Genomic DNA, 27,812 nt, shown 5'->3' on the forward strand with positions numbered 1-27,812 from the left:
CCTTAAGCCACTGTTACCCACTGCCATGTTCACTGAGAGGCTGCTGAGCTCAGGTCTGGCTCCGGGCCGGTTGCACCAGCAGGGCTTACACCTGGTCTTCTGCTAAATTGGCTGTGACTTGGCAAATTAGATACGATTAGCTGCACATTAGCAGAAGAGCAGGAGATCGTAAACTATGCGTCTCCACTTTTCCAGCACCGCAGATTGAGTTGTTCTGTTTTGTCTGTCATTTTAACGTTCCAATGATTCAGCCTACTTTGGTATTGAGAAGGTGCCTCTGTCATCACTGACAGACTATAATCTACAGTGTTGCTGTGAAATTACAATTTATCGCAAATTTTTCTTCTCTTTATGTTCACAATCATGGCATTCACATAAATGCGCATTGTTCTGTTGGTGCCATTCATTCTACAGACTGGTCTGACCCGCTTAGCAGTTACAACGAGCGTTCGAAAAGACCAGTTGGTGCGACCGACCCCTGGTGCCCAAGAGTCCCCTGCTGGGTAAGCCCAGTCCTGGGCTTGAAAACCTCTTCCCATCAGTCCAAAGCTGCTGTGCTCGCGGTGATATTGACACCAACACAGCCCTGGTGCTCTGGGCGAGCTACACCGCTAACTATCTAAATGCAGTTATTGTTAGCCCAGTAACTGCAGTTACTCTGGTGATACGCTGTCCAGTTCGTCTACATCTGGTCTAATCTACATTTACCTTATGGTAGAACACTGAAAATGAAGATAACAATAAGACCTGCTGTGCCCGCTCATAGTTCAGTTCAGTTCAGTTCAGAGGACAGCTGTACAAGAGTGCAGGATCAAACCCTAAGACAGCTGGAGGTTGCTGACTTACTCACAGGTGTGCAAAACCACAGCTGAAAACACCGCCTCACCTCAATCATCAAAGTCTGCAACCAAGAACAAAAAAAATCAATCAATTTTCATTTTCAGTGTTTCTACAGCATTTACATGTTTAAATTTCCTTATGACAGAAGTAAAACCACCCTCTAATCCAAGTTGAGTAAAGGAATCAGACAGTAAGAAAGACAATCTCTTGGGTAATAGAAACAAATAAAAAGTGCACAGACAGGGAACGGCTTTGTCTAATCAGACCTCTGACTATTACGTGGCTAAAGGGCATTAGTTCTGCCTTCAACTTAAGCTAAAATTATTGCATGAAAATTTTTACAGAGATGAAGAGATGAGAACTAAAACTGCTTATTAGAAATGATAATGCAAACCATAAGCAGTGCTTTCCATTTATCAGATCTAATCTGACTAAAAGAAAAATATCTGAGCGACTAAAAATTAGATTCAAGTGAAAGCCCCTGAGCCCCCATGAACATTATCGCACATCAAACCAGTTGGTTTTTTTTTTGTTTCAGCGGTGACTGTACCGACACATTTCAAAACAGACTTTGTGCCCTTTTAGTGGCGGGGAAAAGACGACTGAGAGAGAACCACATTTAAACAGATCATAGTTTAATGCTGAAGATAAACCCACACATCTGATCTCTGTGTCCCCTCACTTCAAGTCTTTCATGTCAGTAGCTTCCTTATTTGCGGCACAATATGGCACTCTTCCATACACACACACCCACACAAGCACCCTTAGGCTTATTTAATATTATAATCCACACATTTACAGTCCCTCTTCTCATAGTTCTATGTCACTACTTAGTTAAATATGTACACAAAGATCGTCAGGGCTGAGCTCATTGTCTTTTCCTTCCAGTCTCAGTTCAAGGGGGAAAAAAAGAGCATTTTCATTTTTAAAATGGAATTAATGTCCTGTTAATTCAACAAGAATCTGTATTTCAGTTTCTTGGACTGTAAGCTCCAGACAGCCTGAAACACGGCATCTTGCATCAAGACGTTTTTGGCTCATTTGTACCTTCCCTTCCTGCTCCTTTGAGTGTCTACATCTCCCCGAGCTCCAGCCTTCCTCCTTAGTCAACTCCTAAGTGCTGGACTGGGTTGGAGAATTTGGCACAAGGCAGGAGTGTCTTTATAACCAGTAGTAGTAGATGGATGGGTTCTTACAGCAGATACTGTCCTATAGTGTACAACAGTCCTGAGAGAGTGTTTATATAGTTGAAGGTGACGCCATTTTTAATCCAGTTTTAGAGAACCACTCCAGTCTTATTAGAGTGACAAACAAGGAAATGACAAAGGGTGAAGAAATTCACAGTTATTGTTCCACCCTGTCGATTCCTTTTTACTCACTCTTCTCCAGGCTCAGGAAGTTAAGGCTGTTCCTTATCCTAATTTTTCTCCTGTCCCTTGTTTTCTAGGGATGTGGGAGGTTCATTCGGTCCTCTATTAGAGTGTTGTCAGGGCCCTGTGCCTCCATACACTGCTTGACAGTTGCTATGACTCCAGACAGACGCCTGTCCAGGGCTGCGAGATGGGGCTCAGCTAGAACGGGGTGGATGGGGTCGAATGCCAACGCCTGCCGCATAGCTGAACTCAGGGCTCCGCTTCTCAGCAGGTTTAACCTGTTCCACGTGGACACGCGAACCCTGACAGAGACGTAACGCAAGAGATATTATATAGTAAAGCAATGATGTTGATAAAAAAATGTACCCACCAGAACTTGATGAGTTTTAGAATTGAGTACTCACATGCAGCACTGATAGAGTGGTGCGAGGATACTTCGCTCGTCCAGAGCTGCGTTCCCAAAGCTGCACACAGAAAAATGACAGAAAAAAAGCAAAACATTAAAAAAAGTTACAGTTAAAAACTAAAGTAAGTGAAGCCGGAAGCCTTAAGACATCAAAATGCATTAGCCTCACTCTATTGATCATGGCACTTTAGAGAGCCTCACATTCAAACGCAAGGTTTTTTTTTACGACACACACACACGGCAAAGTCAACGGAACTAGAAGGGAAAGTCCCTCTGAGCTGCACAAACCACAAACCTGTCAACTACCTCCCAAACTGACTTTGCAGCAGACTGAGATCAAGCAGGCCATAAAGTAAGAATCCACATTATTATTAGTAAGCATTTTCTTTTTAAATATAAATTCTGGTTTCAGAATGTAAAATAAGTCCTGAAATTTGATTTATGATTGTTATGAATTGTTAATTTATCATCATGAAATTTGGCTCAGTAACTCAAACTGCATCTATCAAAGTTCAAGTGTTAGAATCTTCTGTCATCTCAAAAAAGTGCTGCCACTTCCTCTAAACCACAACTATTTTCCAACATTAGTTACATACTTATTTTCTCCTGCATCATATTTAATGACATCCAAGTTGCTCACACAACAAAGCATCTTTTTACGGTACCAGCTGTTCCTCATCTACACCCACTGGCCTCAGCCGCAGTCCCTTTAAAATTGGAATGCATTCATTCTGTCTCTCAGTTAGACCGGACGCTTGTTTCTTACTAACAAGGATTATTTTTAACTATGAGGTGGAACAAGGCCTTCTGTTTCCTCTAGAATAAAGACAAGGACACTATCAGATGTTTTTCATCGTAATATTTTCTTTTTTCAGCTGCCTGGTTGGGCAACTAGGCCAGAAATAAATTTTCTAGCAATTATCAAATAAACAACAAAGAAAGGACAACTGAAATCTTCAGTTAAAAACAACTAGCTAGCGCCATTTTCTCTCCAGTGCACCATCAGTATTGCACATGTGCAACTCCAGAAGAAGGAAGCTGGGTGGCTCACTCCTTAGCTGCTTCTATCATCTATCGTTTTTTTTTTCATCAAAAAATATATATATTTAAATATTTTTCTGCACTTCCTTAACCGAACACATGGGTTGCAAGGTTTACTTAAGTGCTGTGACATCTAACTCGTCCTGGGTAACCCTTATGGTGGTGTCTGGGTCGTGGGTATGATTCACTGATTACTTTTCAGCATAATTTACGCAGACGACAATAGCCTGTCTGATGGAATAACCTCCCAAACAAACAGGCATGACTTGGGAGGAGTCATGACTAGTTGGTAGGAGACTGATGGCATCCGTTGGTCAGTTGTTCCATTGAAAGCCCCATTGTGTTAGAATACTGCGACACAGGCAGGTTGTGAATGCAGTGATGTTGATGGGTACACATCCCGTTTCTCTGACACAAGGACGCAATGACCTCACTATCCTCATGTCTAAGGGATGCAGCATATTTTACTCTTCAGAATGCTGCATTGTGAACAACAAATCTGTGCTGAAATAATTATAAAAAGACCTCGCCATGAAGACAGAGAAGAAATCTGGTTGTCACTGCTTCTGACCATCTGCACACTGTGTGCACATCTTAATCATTGTGACATCATACTTTCTTCTGAAACAAGACCCATCGTCTAGACCCAGATTTAAACAATCGAAGTTGCAATATTGGTATCGGTGAACAAGCTCACTCAGCCATTGTAAAGAATAATCAGCTCGGATAGATTCTGTACTCACGCACTGTTTTAAAGCCACAGAAATTAACAATTGCATTGGGTTTGTTGGTGAATTTGATTTTGCTGTTCAATAAAAAGATTTAAATATTAGCCTATGTGTTACCCGCTGCCTTGGTCTAGCATTTTAATGTCTTTGTCTCTCATCTGAGATGTGAAAACATCAGATTTCCGCACAATCAAAGAAAGTTAAAACTGTGCATCCTGCTCATAGTTCGATTATAAAATCCCAGCGCACCATGGAGCAGCTCTCCTGTCAGCTTAGAATCACAGCTTCTCTCATCAGCTGACCACATGTGGGTCAATTGGATTGTTTTTTAAACTTATGCAGCAGCTATCATAACAGTACGGTTCCCTTCAGGTTTCGAATTACAAAGTGGCTTTCGGGGAACCCTATTTTCCAGTGCACACCGCTACTTAACATGTCACCATGCACATAGATGGAAATGTAGGACAACGCGATCAATTGCAGGGTAACTGTGAAAAACATTCTACTGTTACTACTACAGACAGTTAATACTGTTAATAACATTTCAGAGAGGCTAAGTAACAATATTATAAGGCTACTATTTCAAAATCAAAGAATACATTTATCAATCAGGCACATAGCAATCTGATTTTACCTTTACATTTCACCTTAAAAACTATTTACTTTGCCTTGTTTGGTGTCATTTTCAGCACAACCTCACATGTGTGTCTCTTCAGTTTTATTTTGACATACTGCATTAACACAATGGACCTAAAATCACAAAAAAACTTAAAATCCGAGAAGGAAAAAGTTAGACTTTTCACTGTGAAAACCACAAATATGTTTAACAAACCATTTTCATTACTTAAAATACAAATACAAATTGTTGTTTGCTAAATTGATGCATACGTTTTTGAAATTTACAAAGTTATATCTAACTATTTACATTTAAATGCAGGCAATGCCTCAGGCTCAGGTCTCCCTCAGCTCTCCTGCCTGTTCCACATTCAACAGTCTCCTCATTGTTCTGACTCACAAAACAAAGAACGACTTCACTAAACACACTACACCAAAGACTACATAACACACTACCTATACACTCCAAACATGCTAAACGTCACAAATCTCTCTCAACTCTAAAAACTCGCTCTCTCTCACTCTCACTGCTGCTGTCACTCTTCCACCCCCGTCCTTCCCACAACTTCCCCTCTTTCTCAGCAACCTAATAACGTGGTTTGCCATATAATTTTGTGATTGGTTGGTTTCCACCAATAGGAACGTGTTTTTTTTAGCTTGCGGACACTTTCGTGACAAAAGCCTGTTTTACCGTTTCAGGTGCCTATTGTTTTTTGAATGACCACTTTTTCATCTTTTTCATCAATGATTTCACTGCCCGAACATGCCCCAAAACTCACCAAACTTGGAATATTTGTCACACCTGCCGAAAAATGTCATAATCTATTGCCGTCCTCAATTTCCACCACTAGGTGGCGCTATAATCAACAAAAGTGGTTTTTGGCTTATGACTCAAACTTTGTCAGACATTCAAAAACCTTCACGTTCACTAAACTGTGCTGAATCTCGTGGTATTGGCCACGCCCATTTCCGCCTAACGTTTTTCCAAAAAAATGCATGAAATGTTACAAATCTCCTCCCAGGCAATTTCACTGATTTGCATTTGAAACTTTGTGGATTCTCCTGACAAAAAGTTATTAAAAGAATTTTGATATTCCAAACAATACTCAAGTTATTAAATAACAACTTCCTGAACATTTTGCTCAAAACACAAAGTGTTGCATATCTCCACACTGGCCTAACTCAGTGACATGAAACTCAGGTGACTACTTCCCCATGAGCAACTGAGGCTCTGTGCAAAATTTTGCCTGAGACCACCGGGTGGTGCTGTTTAAACTGAAGTATTTTGTATCTCCACATCAGTTGGTCGGATTAAGACAAAACTTGGTAAAATTTTAGCCAATGCCCTTCCGAGGACAGCTGACAAAACTGTTACCAATCTGCCACTAGGTGGCGCTCTGGTGGCAGTCTAATTTAGTATTTGCCATTGTGCCCACAACATAACTATTATATCAGTGAAATTCACAGGCGTTGTATAAACTGGCCACTGTAACTCACAGTCCAAAAATAAAGCAGCAGGTGGTGCAAAACACCACATAATATGGCCCACATTTTTAAACCTTATATCCATGTGTTCCCTAATTTCCGCTTAATTGTGTCATGTAGGCCATGCCAACTTCCGTGGAAAATTTCCCTTTGCAAAATCGCCAAAACTGAAAAACATACGTTTTCTAACTCCTCCTAGGCCATCAAAAGCTTTGACCTATGTCACACCTGGTGGCCGTGGTGGTGCAGTCCATTTTGATGCTTTGCCATAAAACCGTCAAGTCATTATAACTTCCACATTCAATTTGCCATCTACTCCAAATTGCTCAAACATGTAGAGGGTGTTGCCCTGATTACGTATACGTGGCACACCCCGACACCACCTGTCCCAATGTGCATGGATTATTCGTTGTTATCCCTGATTATTTTTAAGTTTAAGTTAAGTTTTATCCTGTGTTTTTTTTTTTTTTGTACTGTACTGTACTGTCTGACAAAAACAGTCTCCAACTGACTGGCTCATGAACTTTCAGGGGACAGCCGCAGACATGTCATTGTTTTGTTTTCAAATCTAGGATTTAGATGTCGTGAATGTTTTTGAGATACATTCACGACATACATGAATATAATCATGATAATAACAATAAACCATCAAACTCCTGTTTAACACACTACAATTCTTTAGAAATCACACATTTTATTGGTGACCCACTGAATCCAATCTTGAGAGCAGTGAACATGATTCTGATGCTTTCTGGCTGAACTTAAATATAAAGAAAACTAAATGAAGCCACTACAGTGAAAACTTAACTGGCAGTTGTTCATTCAACATATGCAAACGGTATCAAGAAATCAGTGTTATCCACTAAGCCATTCTATGATAACCTCAATCAGCCTCATCCTGCCAACTGTGATTCATTCTTGAAAAATGTTAACAAGAAGGGCAGCAAAGTTTCCACTGCTGGTTCTGATCACATAAAAAAAAATAGACTTAACGGCTAAATGTTCTCACTTCATGGAAGTAGCTGTTCACCATGAGTCAGTTATAAAGTAGTAGTTTCAGTGACAATAAAGTTCTTGAAAAAGATGGGCATTCTGGAAAATCAGACAAACTGTAACTGAAAATGAAAATAAAAATCATACTTTAGATATGATAATGGGAAAATATCATGTGTTGTGTTCTCTAGGAAATATTATTCAGAAGATGTTAAATTGCTGGTTTAACAAAGTTATTTTCTGGTTTTCTTTGGATTGACAAAAACCTAGGATTAGTAATAAAAAAATTAAACAACCCAAGAATTAAAGGAGGATTAGGACTTCCAGATATATACCAATATTATAAAGCATTTAACTCTAGATATCCCCTGCAGTTGGCCTATGCCAGCGATAGAGAGATTGGCAGTTGGGAGTGGCTTGAGGAAAATATTTTTAATGCTTATAACAAAGGTATAACCTTAACAGTTAACAGTATAATCCCAAAGCCATTTCCAGAATTAATAACCCAGTTTTACATCTCTCATATGATGGAGTCAAATTTCTCCAGAAGCGTTTGAACTTTAGTGGAAGATCTTTACCAACATGACCAATGTGGAATAATCCCTTGTTTACCGCAGGAGGTAAACGTCTTAAGAATAAAGTATGGCAACAGCATTATATAAGTCAGTTTGGCCGAGTAATTAGTGATGGCAAAATGATCCGGTTTAATTACTTTAAATTACAATTTGGACTGAAAGATACAGAATTTCGGTCCTATCTACAAATAAAATCTGTCATGAAACCTTTACTCTCCAAAGAGATAGGGAATGAAAAAGATTTAGAAAACGAATTAAGGGGAACTGCTGTCAGGAAAGGTACTGTACAGTTTTTTTAAATCTTGTCTCCAGGAAACATGAGGATCCATATGCTGTGAAGAACTGATATACGTATGTACTGACACCCCCCCCCCATTCTTTTTGTTGGTTTGTTTGTGTTGTTTTATTATTTTTTTGTTGTTGTTGCGTATGTGTATGTGTATGTGTATGTGTATGTGTTGTTATCAAAATATTAATAAGAAAAAAGACAACGTTAAATTACTTGTTAAAGGATGCATAAACAAGAAGTATATGTGATGCTATGTGATGCTACTCTTGAATTAAAAAAAACAATATAAATGTTCCTTTCTCGTGATAAGGAAGATACATGCTGTAAATACCCTGACATTTCTCACAGAATCAATGATAAAGTAAAACATCACCAATCCAGATGCAGATAAAGTGAAGCCTCTAAACACAGATGTTTAAGGACAACATACAGTTTGCACCGGCCGCTGCTGCCACAGACACGCGTACAAAAGGGACACACAAAGTTTTCATACACAGCTTAGCACACTCACACGACCCTTCGCTTCTTGGCAACAGTGAATGTTCTAACCCTCTCTCCAGATGAGATCATCAATAGTGAGCTTGTAGCTCTTCTTGTCTGTCTGGGTGTCCAGTTGAGTCATATGCACTGCGATGCCCTTCATAATCTGCGGGACCACTCATCTCTCTGAGCTTGTTGACCACCAACGCAAGCTACATCTTGTGTGATCCGATCACAAGAGGACAGATCTAAGTACATCAGGCATTACAATACGTCTCCACATGTGTCTTGTAACTGACCACTTGTAATTGTGTGTCTGTGTGTGTGTGTGTGTGTATGTATATGTATATATATTTTACAAAAAACTTAATGTATTGTATCTAAAACCAAATGTACAAGGATAATTAAGAAACTATAGACAGCGTTTCACCAAACGTCAAAAGTTCCCTCTCACACAACAAGTCTAAAACTGAGTGATTTCATAAAGGAGTCTGGGAAACTAAGGTTACGAAAAAAATGGTGAGTTGCATATCCTGGCAGATGAATTTCTTAATAGTGAGTGCTCACATCTCAGTGTGTCTTGGGTGCGTTCACACCTGCACATGGAGATGTTTGAACAGCGCCTCTGTCCTGCGATAACTGGTCCACTTAGCCTGAACCTACATTTGATTAATATTGTTAACGGCAAATAGGAAGTGATAGCACATACAGTCTATAATCCTGTTTCTGCTCATGAATATCACTTTGTGTAGTTTATAAATTGTAGCCTGAAGCTTCTCTTAAGAAACTCACGTGTTATCGCCTCACTCAAACATATCACATGCCACGTGGTTGGTGGGTCTTTGATGTTGGTAGTATTGGTATTGATATGAGTGTTATAAAGCCTACTGAAAGTAGCATTTGTAATAAGAGGATTATTACTTTATTATTGGTGTTAGCTGGTTATGGTGCTTGTAACTTTATCAGTGGCTGAAGTATAAAGGATAAATCAGCCACTAAACAGTTAAGGCTCCATCCTGTCTTCTGTCTAGTGTGTTCAGGCTGACATAACCCACGCGTGTGCAATCCAAACTATTTCACAACCAGTTCCACATATTCCTCAGTGACTCACCTCTTTGCGTTGTCGAGCAGGATGACCATGCTGGCGCCGCCATCATCCTGAAAACTCTCGTAGTGATGCCGATCTGCGTTCCCAATGAGATAATCGAATATGGCTGTGTCAATCACGTCAAGCAGCCTCGGACCGGCATCATATGGAGGCATTTTCTTCACCGCTTCGCAGTAGCTCTCATCATACTCCCATCTGGGACACACACACAAACACACACACACACACACACACTATTATTACAACCAGTTCCCCACACTCAGCAGAGAAGGCCAAGGTATTGATTATCTTAAGGTAATTATGTTTGTATGTTTTTTTCCCACAGTCTTGTATTACCAACAGGACTTCAATACAACAGATACTGTTGTTGGGAAAAACTAAAACAACTCTAGGATCCTATCTCACATAGTTTTGTAATCTCATACAAACTAACATTTCTGTACTTTGAACTTAAGCTGAACTTCTGCATGAGGGAAAATCTGGCTACATTAGGGTTAGTGTGCTCAGTGGGGGAGTAATATCACTGCTGAGATAGTCGTCACACATATTCAGCTTCAACCCAGCAGATGCACTGTCCTCAATGAAAACACGATGAATCAGACTGAATGGAAACTTTGTTCGAAGTTGCTCCTCAGATATTCCGTAAAGTCAGCTTTTGATTCACATTTCATGAACACTGCACAATCGTGAATTGTCACGATCAAGGCAAATTCTCTCTAATGATGTCAATATAATGTGCTGACACTCCCACTGGATCCATATTAAAGCAGCTCTGCACAGAACATTCAAAATGAGCCATTACGCACATTTTCATTTGACAGAATTAAATGAAGCTCAGTCAGACAGGACTAGGGATCTGACCACATACGATTTCATCGCAGATTGGAATAAAATATATATATTTTTAAAAAAACACTCAAGTTGATCATCGTGAAAGACTGACATCAAGAAAACTTTCCTGCTTGACATAGAACTGTCCTGAATGGATTTCTTGATTTATTCTCATTTGTCACAAGATGTGTGATCTGTGAATCAATACAAATGTCTAGGTGCTGTATTGTAGGCAACTGGACTTGTTTCAGTTTACCTCTCGATAAAAATGTGTTTCTTAGAAAAATCTAAGGTAGTGTGATTCTAAGTATGTTTAAGCGCCATTTTAAAGAGTTTTAACTCCAGTATGCGACATGAACTTTTCAAATCATCAAATGCCTAGTCAAGACCATCGTAAGGATGGCGAGCTAGCAGATGAGCTTTCCTGAGGCGGTTTTCTGACAGTGCAGAAATTCTTTGGTTTTGCTTAAGAGATGCTCATTGACTGGATTTTAACTAATCTTAGCTCAGACTTTGGGAGAAATTTCTGAGCAAGCTTAATGATGATTTGATGACATGGTAGTTTTCCTTGTTAAAAAAATGTTGCACAGAAACCTGCCCTGTCAGCTCAGTGTAGCTCTTTAATGATACTTAGCAGTTACACATAATTGCTTATCATTCATTTTGTAAGTCTGTAATTTCCATTAACATTCCTGGAGGGAACCATCACATTTAGTACCAGTTAAGTGAAAACTACGAATTTACTTGTACTTGAAAGAAAAGCCTCACTTAAACTCAAGTAAATATCAAAGTGCCAGTCATTTATTATTGCAAACTGTTTTCATCATGAATGTTGCACTGCATGCTTCTCTGTAGACAGATTTCATATTTTCACATGTTCAGTTGACCTGCTGTACACTGACTAAAAGGCTATGTTAGGGCTAGAAAATAGGCAGGTAACAGGCATTTAAATTTAAGGGGGGCTCAAAATCTATGAAATCAGATAAATGTTTTCTTCTCACTGCTACGAACTGAACTCAATGCTGTTTTCATTATTTAAATTTGAAAATTAGGGTGTTAATTTGCTTCTGGGAATCAAACCTGTAGCAACTTTTATTTGCATATATGGAAATACTGACTCTGGTTCCCACACCACAACATAGTGTGATGGACATCACTACTAAGCCAGGCATCAAATGATAAGATAACCCCTTGAAGCTTTTCTCAGAATAAAGGAGTAGGTGGAGTGTAATTACTGAAAGGCTAGTCTCCTTTACAACCACTTAGCTAAAAATACCATCATTAAAAGGAGGAGCTGACGCTCAGTATCAGCACAGAAACATTTCCATTTCCTTCTGATAAACTTCAATAATAATAATAATAATGATAATTCAGTGGGATTTTCCCTACAGAGACCTTTTTTCCATTCAAACTCAGCACCCACCTGGCCAGTTTCCCCTCTCTGTATGTGCGTCCCCAGGGGTGTCTGTGCTTTTGCAACGGCCAGACGTCTGGCAGCCAAAGGGTTAATGATCCCTCCATTATCTCTCCCTCCGCACAAGCAGGCTCGCTCTCCCGACAGTAATAACACTTTCCGTAGAAGCATGTATTATTACCTGGAGGGAGAAAGTAATAGGTACACATGAAAATAACTCCACTTGTGTAGTCTTGAGGATGTACAGCATGAGGGCATCTGCTAAGATCCTTCCAGGAAACAAAATCAGTAAGAGTGTGTAAAGAGCAAAAAAGAGGGAACAGAAAGTGTGTGACAAGTGTTTTTAGCAGATAATGATTCAAACACACACAGAATACACTTGTGTTTTGCATCAACATATCCAGATTTTGTCTTAAAAAAAACTACACGTGAGTGCACAAAAAGATGTTAAGCAGAGCAAACAGTAGCTCACTAAAGAAAAACAATAGTAGTAAAAATATTCACTGAGGGAACAGAGTGTTCACCCGGCTGCTGTTTGGCAAGCGATACAGAAGTATCCACAGAATCTGGTTTATTCCTTCCACGTTACAAAGTAATTAACAATCATTTTAATAATAATAATCATCATCATTATAATCATAACAGTAACAGACAAGTAAGTAACAAATAAAGACCACTACTCTAAGTCAGTTCAGCAGGTGGCTTACTTGTGTTAACACTGGGCAGCTACTTTAAAAAAAGAAAAAAGGAACACAGAAATTGTCTACATCTTTTAGATATACCTGGCGACTAGCTCATCACACTTAGCTAAGTGTCAATGAGAGTAGGATTTAAAGCAGTGGGCAGTGTTTGCGGGACAATTAAGGAATTCTAATTCTGATCAGTTACAAATAGTAGGATACATATAGATACAGATACAGGTAGATAGATAGACAGATAGACAGATAGATAGATAGATAGATAGATAGATAGATAGATAGATAGATAGAGAGACACACACACACACACACACACACACACACACACACACTTTATCTGTGCTCACTCCGACCATGTTATGAGTGTTGGCGTCCACCAGAGGGCACTCTACAACAGGTCGAGTCTATGCCACCTGATTGTCGTACAGGATGGCCAGTCTGAGATCTCTTCTTGTAGGGTCACATGTCTCGGGTCACCATGCATGCGCAAACGCGCTAGCTACTGCAAAACAAAAGCGAGCTAAGTGTCCTGGTTAGCGGCTTCAATTGAACAACAAAAGAGGGGATCCAAAAAAAAAATGTGCATTTGTCTGATTTGTCACTACCATTACCACTACCAACTACCATTGCTATTCTGAAGAAGGGGAATGTTGAGAGGCACTTTCGAACTGTTCATAAAAAAGTACGACACTGACTCGCCACCGATCAGCTGTTCGCCTAACAACACTAACTTTCAAACCGACTACTCAATACTCTGTGGGCTGTCCATCATTGCTCCATTGGTCCTCCCTCTACCACAACCTTGGGGTCATTCACTGCCTGGCTCCTTTGTCGCTGTGCTCTGCTGCTGTGGTCTCCCCAGCTCGCAGCGATGTTGGGCAGGGTCTTCAGGTGTTCAACGCAGGACATCTGCTGTCACTTCATCCCAGGCTCCATTGCTGGGACTGGATATTTTGGTCTCCTGAGTCGCCCCCCCGCTTTGTGCAGGGAGCCTCCAGACGCAAGTTTATTTATATGGACAGTGCTATTCTCTCCATGCAGACTGACAGGCGATACATTTATTCTTTGTTTTGTTTGTTTCACTTTATTAAGTGCTAAGATGATAGCCATTCGTTGAGGCGACTAACTCCTTTTTAAAACAAACCAGATATATTATCATCAATGAAAGCTCTTCAGCTATTATGAAGTACAGTTACACAGCGATGTGAAGTAATCTGACACAGAAGCTTCGGTGAGACACTGCAGACTGCGAGTGTTTCTCATTTCAATTAGACAAGTCTACAGACGCCAGCGACACAGCCCAGTTGTGCATTTTTTACGGCCCATGAGAACACATGGGGGGGGGGGGGGGGGGGGGGTAGTAATTTTTCAGTCATTCAAAAACTTTGTCTAGAAAACCACCAGCTCCTGGTGTGTAAATTGTGTGCAATATCGATGGCTGTTTGTCATCTATGCGCATTACTGCTGTCAATTTTTATATGCAATTTATGTGCAACTGTTTTGGCCAGCGCAATCTTCTTCAGCAGTGAGCTGAAGGTCACAGATAACAACAGACTAAACAAACTGATCAGGAGAGCCAGTAATGTAATGGGGGAGGAGCTGGACACTCTAACGACAGTGGCAGAGAGGAGGATGCTGTCAAGGCTTCAATCCATCTTGGATAATGTCACACACCCTCTCTATGACACACTGGCCCAGAAGATGAGCACATTCAGCGGAAGACTCCTCTTACCCAGGTACACCACAGGAAATCATTCCTGCCTGTGGTCCTTAAACTCTATAACGCCTCACTAAGAGAGTCAGACACCCCCCCCCTTATGTAACCTGACTCAAGCACAGACAATAATTTTTTGGTTTGCACTTTTTTGCAAAAACTGTACATTTGATCTTTTGATATATTTCATATATATCGGCCGATATATCGGAACATTGGATTTTTAAATCACCAAATATTTGTATCGTATCCGCCTTAAAAATCCTTTATCGGTCAGGCTCTAAACAAAATAAAGGCGGAAAGCAGCTATGAGGTCCGAGGCTACATACTGATGGGAGAGTCTCCCCTCTTGCCTAAACCATCATGATGTTTTTTTAGAGGTGCCCATCTTTAAATGAGCTGAGACAGCAGAGTCTCCGCTGGTCAAGTTCATTTTAGGCTGAGAGGATCCTGGTGTGATGTACAGCAAACTGAGAAACCAGTGCTGCATTAAATATCCCATTTGTTAAACTTTGAATGTTCAGTTTTAAGACTTTCTAAATCGTGATAATGATCATTTAAAATGCTGGAGTCTGTGGTGCTGTTAATTCAACAACTCCATTAGGCAGTGGCCCTAGTTGATAACGCAGCTTTACAGGTTTGGTTCACCCATGTTATAAAAAGATTAATTTCTTACAACAACTGCACTGTGGACAATCTTCACAACAGGCCATTTTAGTAGTGCGACTTAAAACTTTTGACAGGGATGGTCTGATGTTTCTGTGTAAACCATCAAAGACCATGGTTGTCAAATTTTTAATTGTCCTGTTCTGACCTTTTCAACAAATGTCGAGATAATGTCATTATCGCACACTCAAAAACCGAACAAACAAAAGCAAAACTTTACATATGACTAGATGCATCTAAGAGAAGGGGTCTTTTCTATTAGGTGAAGGCAACCTTTTCTTAATACTTCTGTGGAGAATCAAATGACACATCTGTGTAGCTGCATATGCCACTGTGGCGGTGGGTGTCATAGTGTCAAGCGGCTGTAAACCACAATTGCAAAGACAAAATGCAAAGGTTGCAGCACGGTGAACACTGGTTGGCGGTAAGTGATGACTTTAAACAGGTAGCTTACAGTACACGAAACACATGCGTCACCTGAACAGCTGGTAAATCCGACAGAAAACACTGAAATATATCTGTAATATGATGCGGTGAAAACCACCCTGTGATACAATTACGAAAACATGAGCCAACAATAGAAAATGTGAGGTAGTATAGGTTAGCAGTGGCCTCATGTTGACCTTTAACTGTAAAAAACCTCATTCTGACTGCTGAGGATTTTTTATTAACACAACACTAATCTTTTATCATTAAAACATTAATCTAAATACTAGACTGTGGTGAATAACTGAATTTGCAATAGTTCCATCGGTCTCCACAGGCTCAACACAGTGATCCAGTTTGTCTGGTCACACCTTTGCGTTTGACTAATTTTCCCTTCCTACCACAACAATGATATGGAATAACTGGAAGTGGAGCAAATGAACAAGCTCAAATCTTTTCCCTTTTCTTTATGCAGATTTTCTCAAAAAAAATTAAACTGTGTATTTATTCATTGGGACCCTGCAAAAAGTATTATAGTTATACAAATAGTGCTGTCAAAAGAACAGAAATACAGATACAGATGAAATGTTTTCAATACTGTTTTTTCACAGTATCAATACTCCACTACGAGCTGCATTTTTGACTGACACGTGCACTGCTGCCTACAAAGTCCTGCATGTTCCAGAAGTAAATTAATTTAGATGCCATTTTAAATAACTCACAGTACAAAGGCATTGCTGTAAATTCAGTGCTAGCAGTATACTATATCCAAGGGCCCAATGTAAAAAAAAAAAAACAAACCTCAAATTAGTTGGAGTTCCTGTTTTTACAATACTGGAATTTTTAACGCCGATACTATGTTAAAAACTTATGAGTTTTTTTAAGCCTTTTTTTACACTGGGCCCTTAGAACTAAATTTCATTAATCAAATGAAGACAAAGAAATAATTTATCAGCCAAACAAAGATTTGGAGCAGAGATTTAGAATTTGAGAAGTTCTTACATGAATTTTTGAAGAAAATCAGAAACAAATGAAAGAAAACAAACGTTTAAAACAAACAAACCAAAACCAACAGTCCAAAACCCCAAAGAATCACATTCACCATCCTGTAAGACATGAAACTGCAGCCAACTGTAAGCTGTAGCCATCACATTGCTTTTGTATTCTGCTTACATTTAGTTGCTCTATTAGAGATGCCATTTCTTTCTTTTATGTTTCTATACAATTTACTTTTCTGTATATATCTGTACTCCTGTGGGGATCAGTAATGGTTTGTCTTAGTTAATTTTTAGACTAATTGATGCAGTTCACGATACATAAAACGGTCTTTGCCGTTTGCTGAATAAGTGGAAAGTAAGTTAAGCCGCTGCTTTAAAGGGGAATTCACCCATTTTACACATCAAAGCCCGTTTTTACTTCTTGGGAAGTACTACTACATATGTGGTAAGCCTTTTGTGGCTTTTTGTGGCCATTATTGCTAATGATATGGTACTTCAGGGTAATGCTTCTTGCTTTGGAGTTCACCGTCTCAATGTGTTATAATAATCCAGATATGATCCAGTAACGCAGTTTGACTGATGAACATTAAAAAACAAAACAAAACAACAACAGAATGGTGCTTTAAATGGAGTCAAATAGTAAATCAACACAAAACACAATAGTATATTTAAAATAAAATCACTGAAAATAGGTCATGTGTTTTTTGGTTCAACAGTGCGGATCTATATTATAAATATCTAGGCTTCCCACTGGACGAGCTCATTACATACAAAGTCAATGAGTGTTGCGATATGCGCTGCAATATGTACTGAGGTTAAACAACATGGTAATCTTGGGGCACCGTTAAGCTCTGTTTAGTTTGGCTTAGTCCTCGCAGCAGCAGCCCTGGGCTCGGCCTGGGGCCCTTTGCTGCGTGTCACATCCCTCTCTCTTATCCTGTTTCCTGTCACCTCTTAAGTTGTTCTATCAATAAAGCCATATAAAGGCCAATCTCATGTTCTGCTGCATCGATTGTAATACTCTTATGAGTCCATCATAAATTGATCTTTAATGAAAGCTAGAAGTGGGTGATGTCAGTAATATCTTTTATCATTCTTTAATGTTACTCATAATCCGTTATCAATACATTTCTAATAAAGCAGCGCAATTTTTTGGACAATTAAGTGAGAAAACATTCAGGGACAGAAACAAATTAAACATCAGTTCCTGCCCACTGAAAGTACATCATCACATTGATGCAAAAATACTATGAAAATTCAACTGCAATACAGTAGCACAGCTCGATTTGCATCATTACACATAATGGCCAAACACACCCCGGAATATTAAAGCTAAAACTGTACAAACAGTAGAGAAAAAAAGACACAATTTGTCTAGTCAAATTGCCTGCTCTAATAACAGCTTGTGGCTTCAAACATGATGAAATAACTGAATCCATCCCCGACAGTTTTTCAGGGACATTCCAGTGATGCAATACCATGAAGTTGGAACTCACAAGAGACAGATAAGAGAGTCAAACTCAAACCATCTCATCATTTAAGCCTCTGTAACAAGCAGATGCCCATGTTTTTATAGCCTCGTGCCCTCCCAGTTTGATGTAGACTTTAAGTAATAGGTGTCATCTCTGAGGCCAAGGTGAGAAAATAATAACTTCCCATGACATCATAATGGTTATTTTCCCACACAACAACTCAAAGCCAGTAAAAGACATGACAGTGTTTTCACAGATTTAGCGTTTTTTCCAAAGACTGGTAAGACTGACCTTTATGTTTCCTTTCAACAAAGGTTGCCAGGTTGTTGAATACATTTTCATCCATTTATTTATGACAGAAATAAATCCACAAGAGAAGGTATGGTATTAATACTCCTCTTGGTAATGCTTCATAATAACCATCAATAATAAATGGTAAATACATTTTTAATTAAATAAGTTAATTGTGATTTCACTGTTAACAAATTCTAAAATGCTGAATATTATAAAGTGTTACACATCTCTTGTATGGATTTACAGAAGAGCTCTGAGAAACACGTCTGTTGAAAGCACCGAGCCACACCCTGATCAAACAGTGCTCGCAGGGCATAACTTTGTCTAGAGGGCTGACTGAGAAAGCCAATTTAAATAAAGGAAAGTTGCGTGAGACAGAGAGAGTGACAGCTGAGATCAGGCTCAGAGATAAAAGTCGACGTATGAGTCAAAAGAAAGAGAAATCATTCAAACAATAACGCCACTCTCTCACTCTGAGATGTCTGAAAACACACACACATAAGAGAAAATGTATCCGAGAAGAGTGAGCAAAGACGAGAGCGGACAGATACTGACCCTGCATGAGGAAAGTGCTCAGCAGCTGGTCTGTGGCCACAGGTTTAATCTCTGTCCGCAGGTTGACATATCTCCCTACCGCTAGAGGCGCTCTCCTGAACCCCAGGATCCTGCACAGACAACGGACCAACAGGACACGATACCAGAGCATTATCACACAGTAGATATGTGCCGCTATCAGATCAAAGGGCATAAATGTGGGACACTGCAATAATGATGTTTACACACCTGTCCAGGTGAAAAGCAGCCACCTCAGCGTTGTGTCTATCGTATCCTGCGTAGGGCTCGCCTTCAACCACGTAGTCTCGGTTATATCTAAGGCAGGGTTGAGAGGACAAAAATAAGAATCGCTCTCATGCATAAAATAAAGGCGTGTCATCACACTGTTAACAAATCTGACCTCTTGGGTTTGAAGACAACTTTCTGCCCCCCGTCCAGCACCAGGAGGGCTTTGAGCTGCGTGCCCTTATAGCCCACATCTGCCCGTTCTATCCTGGCAGTGCTGAAGGAGGTGAGCACAGCAGCCAGCTCTGGGGTCTCCTCGGGGTAGACCTCTCTCGGGCCCACCCACTGGCTCGCTATCTCCCATGGAGACTGAAGGGTGTTGGTAAGCCGAGCTCCTCGGGACAGAGAAAGGCCAGCTTCCATCTGTGAGCGGTCGATAATAAGAACGCTGTTAGTAGTTACACTAATACATACGTGTCTAAAATATGCTCAGCTATAGCCAACTAAAGGTGCACTGTTGTTTTTGGGAAACACATTTTAATCACAATAGAAAGATCTCACATTGCCTGATTATTTTATGCCTAAACACAGTTTCATTCTGTTTGACTGTGTTTATATATGGTAGACTCTACCAACGTCCTAGCTTCCAACAGTGTTCTGGGGAGCTTATTTTCCTCGGAGAACAGCTATTAGTTTCTCTAATACTGTGAAAGTGAAAAAGTTACCCACAAAGCCTGGCCCTTACTAACCCCACCTATATCTAAAAGGTGGAAACACAAAACAGTTCTTGGTGTTTTGCTCCATCAACTATGGGTAATGTATCAGCTAGAAGAGTATTATGCAGAAAACACTTTGGTGAAAACAAGGCATTAAGAGTCTTGTGCGTCCTCTAAATGGCAGCACTGAAGATGACAACAGTCGCCTGGCACCCTGACCTTGCGAAATGCTCTGAGGTCCCTCCGGCTGGCTGCCGAGCCCTCGCCTCCATCCAGCAGGAAGATCTTGGCCAGGCCAAGCAGGAGGAGCACGGCACACAGCACCACCATGCGCTGTTTGAGCTTCATCTCCGCACCGAGCAGCCCCGACCCCTTCCTCGCTCGACGCTGTGTGTGTCCCCCGCAGCGATTCCCCCTCACCCCTGATGCATGGCCCCTGCAACTCCCCGTCTCCTGCCCACCCACGTGTCCCCGTCAGATGAAGTCCTTTGAAGAACAGGAGCCTCGCTGCGTTCCTCCTCCTGGACCTTTAATCCTTGCAAACAGGCAGTCACCTGGAGGGAGCGAATGAAACATGAGAGAAGTATGGGAGGGAGGCGGGAGGGGAGGGATGAAAAAAAAAAAAATGATGTGTCAATAATATGTTGAGAGAATACACAATAGATTTTCCTGCCTCTCTCGCTCGTTTCCCCTCAGGGGAGACGATGACCCAGTACTGCAGCACAGCTAAAGCCTGTCCGGCACAATGTAACTACATCAGGATGACACAGGCTGCACTGTGCACAAAACTTGTACTGTGTGCACACACAAACAGCTCACCTATAGCCAAACATACAGGTATGCTTGGTTATATTAAACCTGTAGGACCACATCCACTGCACTCAAACAAACCTCTTTCAGGTAGCTAATAATACCCCTCCCTCTCTAACAGTTGATTCAGTAATATGCCTGTCTTTCCCTCCTGCCTGCCGGTTTCCAGTGAGGATGATGGACTCGCAGTCCTGCTGTGGTGCAGAGACGGGGGTCAGCTGAGGTGGTGGTCCCTGCACATCCCCACTGCCTGGGCGGTCTTAACCTTGCAGGGTGGTGTTCGTCTGATTACAAAGCCTCCTGTTGGATTCACCTGCCTGTCCTGTCAAGACACTGAAACACTGGGGCCTTACATGCCAACCCAGCTCTGCGTGTTGTGAGCAGTCAAAATTAACACAACTGCCACGTTCACTGAACCAATCAATCAGCCCGGAGTGAGGTTATCAAACCTGTGACATAAGCACAACGAGCTAGCCCTTAGCAGGCTTTACACACTGCAAATAACACTTTGGGCTGATTTTCACACACCTCAGCCGAGACATGTCCGGCCACGCAGGCAGCCGCTTCTTCCACACAATCGCTCTTTCATGATGTTGCTGCCCTTTTTTTTTTTTTAAAGAGACCAGTGAGAAAACGGTTGGCTGGCAGTAACCGCATTTTAACGGCTAAAACGTCTCAATGGGGCCTCCATTTATACGCGTTACACAGTGTTTATTCCCGTCTTATTTTGTCGTATCAGGTCACGACATCTGCAGCGACATGGTCACATCTCTCACGACAGAGCTAGCTGCTTAGCACACCGCTGAACACCTTGCTGTGTGTGTGTGTATGTTAGCTAAAGCAGACGGCTAGCTACAGCGGCGGCTACGTCGTCTGTTGTTTTCACTGGCTGCCAAGCGAGCTCACCTACCTGACGGTCATGTGTAGTTCACCGCACGCAAAGTCGCTCCCAGGCGTCCGTAAAGTCCTGCGGTGTTTCAGGTGCATGTAGCGAGCTATCCCGCTGCTAGGAGTGACGGTGGTGTGTCATTTTCGCGATTTCCCCCCCACCGGTAGCTCCCTCTCCTCCGCCCTTTTCCTCCAGCTCCTTCTCTCTCTGGCCTGCCGTGTCCACTTCCGAAACACTTCCTCCTCCTGTAGGCGCCTCGCGCAGCCGCCAGGTGGCGCAGGCGCACTGTGGATGAGCCCACAGCGCAACAAGGCGTTCATGAAGGTGCGACACATATTGACAGAGCTGCTCGCCTCAGTCAGGGCTGCAGCCAGGGTTTTACACATGCTGAGCTCCATCCATCCATCTATCCAAGAAGTTGACTGCTATACATTTAACTATAGTATAACTCTACACCGTCAGGATCAATAATCACTTAGGAAATAATATTTATAAAAACTGGACTCAAATTCTGACAGAAGGAAAGTAAAAAATATTGCCAATTTCGACTTTAACATTTTAAACCCATTTCTTTGCTAAAAAGAACTTATTGACATGAGTAACACTTTATAATAACCATCATTAATAAATTCTACATTTATAGTTAATTATATTTTTTATAAAAATGCATTCATTTAGATATGACATTAATTTACAGTGCTGCTATCTGCAATCAGGGCCACAGCCAGGATCCCTGTCCCTCCATCCCTTGAGATTAAGACTGCTATAAATTCTAACTATTTGTGTATAAATCTACACATGTTCTCTGCAGTCTGACGGGACCAATAATCTGAGAAAAGCTTGTTTATTCAGTTAGGGAATTTTTAATATATCTGAGTTTCTCTTATTACCTTGATAATATTGTAAATACTAGAATTAAGAGTTTGAATTTCTTCTCCAAAACTACACAGTGCCCATTTAAAATAAATAATATATATTTACATGCGAGTACTGTATACTATGGGTTGACCGATTACCCAGCCTGTATGGATTTGTCAGAATTTTTCAGGTTATCAAAATGTGCATGTGTGTTTTAAAGTCTGACTGCCAATAATAATAATAATAATAATAATAATAATAATAATAATAATATGAATGCAGTGTACAATCTGAAAAGTGACTACAGTTATCAAATAAATCTACTCACGAAACAGTTCATGTTTGCCTCCAAGATTTCAGTACAGTGGAAGCTAAAGTAGCAAAAAATAAAAATACAATAATAGTCTAGTACAAGTACTTTAAAATAGTTTTTATTTAAAATATACCTATAGGTATACCGCTATACTGGAGTTTCTTCAAAGTCCTTTTATAATTAGTTAATTAAATTTTATATATTTACAACAAAGTGCAGGATATAGCTATTCTGGGTGGCAAAAATGTAAAATTACATAATGGTTTCCTTTAAATACTGGCTCCTCACTGCAAGCAAACCCACAGCTGTTGAGTTTAAAATCCAACGTCATGGATGTGATAGTAACCACAGCTCTGTGAAGTAATGTTTCATCAGGATAAATTACAGAAATTACAGAAACTGTGGTTCATGTAATTTGCTGTGCGGTTTTAAGTTAGTTGTTCGAAGAATTTAAGTTTCTATGTAACATTCAGGGAAAAAATGGGGTAATAATGATAAAGAAAATGAGCCGACTCCACAGGCAACACTTTCCTCACAGTCACAGCAGCTCTCGGTCATTCCTGCTGCGCTCCATCAACTTAAACACCAGCTTGAAAGAGGTTTACACTGATTGTATGCGACACTGAGCCAGCTGTAACACAATACACTCATATCTACACCCACAAGACAGTCAGACGATCTTCAACAGAACAATGAGCACAAGACAGATGTGTGGAGTAAAAAAGGGCAGAGTGTTTATTGGTTCTCAGTCTTCACACCAGGCAGCGCATCACTCAGCCGTGAGGTCACAGCGCTCGCCACAGTCAGGACACAGGCAGAGACAGACACACACACACACACAGAGTCAGGTAAAGGGTGAGGGTTGAAGGTCATTTACACATCAACCTCTTCACCTTCAGATGCTCGGACGAAGATTCTTGTTGAAGTCCTTGGTAAACAGTGAATGATGCCTGTCCTGCGACACGGGAGGCACAGATTCACATTGATTCTCCACCAAACCAGTTGTATAATCACACCCTTCCTCCGGCTGAACCCTTCATCTCGACTATCATGACCGTTAAACAGAATTAACTCACAAAGCAGATTCACTCAAAACACAGTTAATACAGGGCAAAATTGTGCATTTGTAGACAGTATGGTCAATTTAAAGGAGACGATGTGAACATTCACCACAGAAAGAGGAATTTTCAAGCATGGCATCTTTGTAATAACCAATGATTATGTTAAACAAGGTGCGCCACACATTTGAATTTTTTTCCACTCTCTTTCCAATAAGGATGATTGTGGGGTTATTATGTTTTGGACGTGACCTCCAAGAAATGAGTTGACTGAAATGAAACATGTATTTCCGTTATTTTGACCATACACTGTACAGAAATGATAATTAAAAAAAAGAGAGAAAATCATGTAAACTCAGATTACAGTGAGGAAAACCTCACACAAAGCGCTCAACATGATCTGGGGGTTTTTTTTTTCTCCAGAAAAAGACTTGTTAAACCCAGACACCCAAATAAACCTCCCAAGATGCCCCCCAAAAAATTCAGGTAACGTTTAAAACTCAGATTCATTTGTCTCTTTCTTTTGCCATTCTCCATTCACACCAGATGAATCAAGTAGAAAGAGTGGACGTGAGAAAGGAATGCTGACCGTCTACATTGGGATTGTTCACATCTCATCTACTTTCATTTAGACTTATTTGTTTTGCTTCTCTACGCCAAATTGTCAGCATACTGCAAAATGACAGCAAGTTCACCTCATCTGAGTTCGTAAGTGAAGAGATGAACCAATTCACCATCTGTAGATGTACTCAGGTAAACAGTCTGTAAACCATCCCCCCCGCAAAAACCAAAACTCTGTCTTACCAATTTCACTTATTTAATTCACAGACCCTCTTTGTCCACCGGCCGACCAATCAGACTCGACCTCTGCGGTGCTTCAGCTCTGGGATTTTGTCACTTCAAACACTCTCTGCTCCATAATGTGGCATTAAAAAAGCTCTTTCACAGGCCACAAGTGGACACAGATGAATGCAGTTTTCCCAAAGTCCTCCTTTTCTTCACACTTCTGGTAGAAACACAAGCCAGCATGTAGTTGTGGCAACAGCTGGCAGTCACCTCAGCCTCTACGGAGTCTGGTTTCCTTAACAATGTGTGTGTTTTTTTGTTGTTGTTTTTCTATAAAAATAGAGAAGTATGCACAGGCACACAAATGCTCACACGTATTTTAAGTAACTTCCGCATTACATTATGCCTGTCTTTGGCTTCCTCATTCATTCTTCCACAGGTTCACCCACTACCATCTCTCCTTCAGTTCATATATAAAAAGGACCAGACATCTTTCTATACACACTGAACTCTGATTGTTGGACCTCAATGGCAAGGTCGACCAATGTCACACATTAAAGTGTGTTGACAGGTCTTGAGGAGTGCTGCTGTTTATATGAAAAAAGTACTATGAAGCAGCTGCGTGTTATCTGATAAACTGCCTAAAGGTACGTCACTCAGCAGCTGAGGTGCATTCTGGGTAATGTAGGCTCAAGGTTTTGAGAAGAAGTCCACTGGTTGAGCATTACACTCATGAAACTGTTGGACATCATAGGAAGAGTTTAAAAGTAAATGATCAAAATCAATACAACAGAACCACACAGCATTGTTCCTTTTCAAATCCTGGTGCATTACATTACCCACAATGCAATTTGGCCACTGACTGACTCCACTGGAGGCAGTTTATCAGATTACATGCAGCTTCCTTCGGCACCACATATGCAATAGTACTCCCCAAGATCTATTAACTCACTTCAAAGTGTAATATTGGTGGAGTTACCCTTTAAAAGCTTAGCTGATGTCTTGTATATTGTGCTGAGGACAGTTTGAATGCAGGAGTGTGACCGTAAGGACTGTATATCAATCTGGAGAAGGGGGTTGACTGAAGCAGTGAGTCTGGATATGTTCACCTTTCCATCCCACCAACCCTTTAAAACAACTAACTCTGAACTTAACATACCCCATTAACAGGTGGGACAACTGTTTCTACATGCTGCAAAGCATCTCCTAAGTGTCATCATGTACAAGCGGAGGACTGATTGTGATTTTTGGGCAAAAGATTGTGTAAACATACAATGTAAACAAAATATTTTAAAAAGATTAGATTGATGAATAGTACTGGGGAGAAACTTTCCATCATTCCGATTGTGTTTGTTAATTTGGGTGCACTTCGCTCCCAACGGAAAAAAAAACACTGAAAGTCTTTTTGTGGCTCCCCGAAACATCTGTGACGCACACCAACATCTGCTCTATCCATCCTAACGTTTCATCAACCGGAAGAAAAAGAGTGACATTTCATCACTTGGCACTAATTATAACCAAGGAGCTCATGCTATTCCAAATCAGATGTAACAAGGTGAGGGCCTAAGATTAAGCTGGTTAATAGAATGAGGGGCTAACAAAACAAAAATAGAAAAAAAAATTAAATTCACATGTACATAAAATATTCAAAGTAATTGCTCCAAAAAGGGAGAAAAAAAAAAACACACAAAAAAATGTAACATTCAGTTGTAACAGACAAAACTACATTGACGTGCAATCATCTACTACATGGTAATACTGTGAACTGCACCATCCCTCCCAAAAAAATAAAAAAAGAGAACTGTAACAACACAAAACAATACAAACAAACGAGATTTAAAATAGATTCTGTATGGCTCCAGGTAGCTTCGAATGTCCGCTCCAGACCAGAGGCTCTAAACATATTCAGCAACAAGAAGAAGAGGAGATAAAATCATGTGTTATGAGTTCTGGTTGCTCTCTCTTTGACTCTTTCAAGGTTTCAGTTTTGTAGTGTGTTTGTGAGTGTGTGTGAGTCTGGTGAACCGAGTGTCACTTTTTCTGAGAGCAGACAACACTGGAGGAAAATACAGGTTTGTAAAAGGATGAACTCTTCTTGCCTACCCAACCGTGATCACGTCTTAGCTTAGATTCTGGGATTATCGTACCTTACTGAAAACAGACAAGATTCCTGTCATTTAAGCAACCCCCACCCTTCCTCACCCAATGCAGTTATACAAACACACACATACGCATACGTACAGAACACTTAGCGAGTATATGACAAAAAAGGGAGGGGGCGGCTAAGTTCTGTAATAAAAACTGGACACATTCAGGAAGTGTGGGAATTGTTTCTGCTGGAATCGATTGCGAATCAGAGCCCTTACGATGCGATCGAACCAGGCCTGTGTGTGTGCAAGAAAAGTGAGCGAGTGGCTCAAGAAGTAATCCTGCAACCTCCAAATCAACTCACGTGAGTGAAGAGGCCAACAATTTAAAGTGTAAAAAACAGAAAAGAGAAAAAAAAGTATTTTCAAACCCTCAAAAGTCTGATGGGTTAGTCCGATGTGAGTGTGCTCGCTGCAATTGTGTGTCCGGCCAATTTTTAAAAAAAAAAAAAAAAATGTTGCATTCATGCATGGCGGGGCACACAAATAAAAAGTAGTTAGCCCCCTTAGTAAAAGACAAGAGGACAAGAGGAAAGGTTATTTCTGTCCGTCTGGTGAGAGAGGAGAGGAGAAGTCGAATGACTCCGCTGAAGTGCTTAACAGTCAAATAAACGAGACACAAGAGAGCAAATGGGAGACAAGAGCAGTGGTGCAGGTCCTTGATCAGTAGTCAGTACATCCAAAAACAGTCACCTCCATTCGCACTCACACACATATACTTGCACACATACACATACACACACACACACACACACACACACACACACACACACACACACACGGTACTCTGGTTAAGGCAGTGGTGGCAGGTGAGGCTGCAGTGAGGCCGGGGCTAGAATCAGGGCTCATGGCAGTGAAAGCTCCCACTACTGAGTCAACACTCCTCCTCATCCTCCTCCTCCTCCTCCTCCTTCTGGTTCCTCATCGCTCTCTCTGTCGCTCACTCCTCAGCATCACTCGAATGACATCAGGTTGGCTGGCACCTGAGAACAGAGACCAGGTGTGAGAA

General features: G+C 40.8%; 2 protein-coding genes across 6 annotated transcripts in view; both read right to left on the bottom strand.

The window, feature by feature from the left end:
• Positions 1-1,454: 1,454 nt before the first annotated feature.
• Positions 1,455-21,890, bottom strand: fam20b (FAM20B glycosaminoglycan xylosylkinase). Its single transcript, XM_037115357.1, has 9 exons — positions 21,663-21,890; positions 20,162-20,496; positions 19,402-19,649; positions 19,230-19,316; positions 19,002-19,111; positions 12,188-12,359; positions 9,937-10,128; positions 2,618-2,677; positions 1,455-2,515 (listed from the first exon to the last, which is right to left on the bottom strand). The coding sequence occupies exons 2-9, from the start codon at positions 20,288-20,290 to the stop codon at positions 2,284-2,286; spliced, it is 1,230 nt and encodes a 409-aa protein (XP_036971252.1). The 5' UTR covers positions 20,291-20,496; positions 21,663-21,890; the 3' UTR covers positions 1,455-2,283.
• Positions 21,891-23,524: 1,634 nt separating this feature from the next.
• ralgps2 (Ral GEF with PH domain and SH3 binding motif 2) overlaps positions 23,525-27,812 on the bottom strand; it is a 70,649-nt gene continuing 66,361 nt past the window's right edge. For all 5 annotated transcript variants that reach the window (XM_037115423.1, XM_037115420.1, XM_037115421.1 and 2 more), the window contains one exon: positions 23,525-27,786. In XM_037115423.1, the coding sequence (XP_036971318.1) occupies positions 27,757-27,786 (30 nt within the window). In that variant the 3' untranslated portion in view covers positions 23,525-27,756. The remainder of the gene's footprint in view (positions 27,787-27,812) is intronic.

Source organism: Acanthopagrus latus, chromosome 11, assembly GCF_904848185.1.
Source record: "Acanthopagrus latus isolate v.2019 chromosome 11, fAcaLat1.1, whole genome shotgun sequence".
Lineage (NCBI taxonomy): Eukaryota > Metazoa > Chordata > Actinopteri > Spariformes > Sparidae > Acanthopagrus > Acanthopagrus latus.

Excerpts from the sequence above, each read along its gene's own strand:
- fam20b (XM_037115357.1), bottom strand. The coding sequence starts at position 20,290 with ATGAAGCTCAAACAGCGCATGGTGGTGCTGTGTGCCGTGCTCCTCCTG. Across the intron at positions 19,650-20,161 it reads ACCTCAGAGCATTTCGCAAG|ATGGAAGCTGGCCTTTCTCT; the intron begins GTCAGGGTGCCA and ends GACCGCTCACAG. Across the intron at positions 19,317-19,401 it reads GTTGTCTTCAAACCCAAGAG|ATATAACCGAGACTACGTGG; the intron begins GTCAGATTTGTT and ends ACCCTGCCTTAG.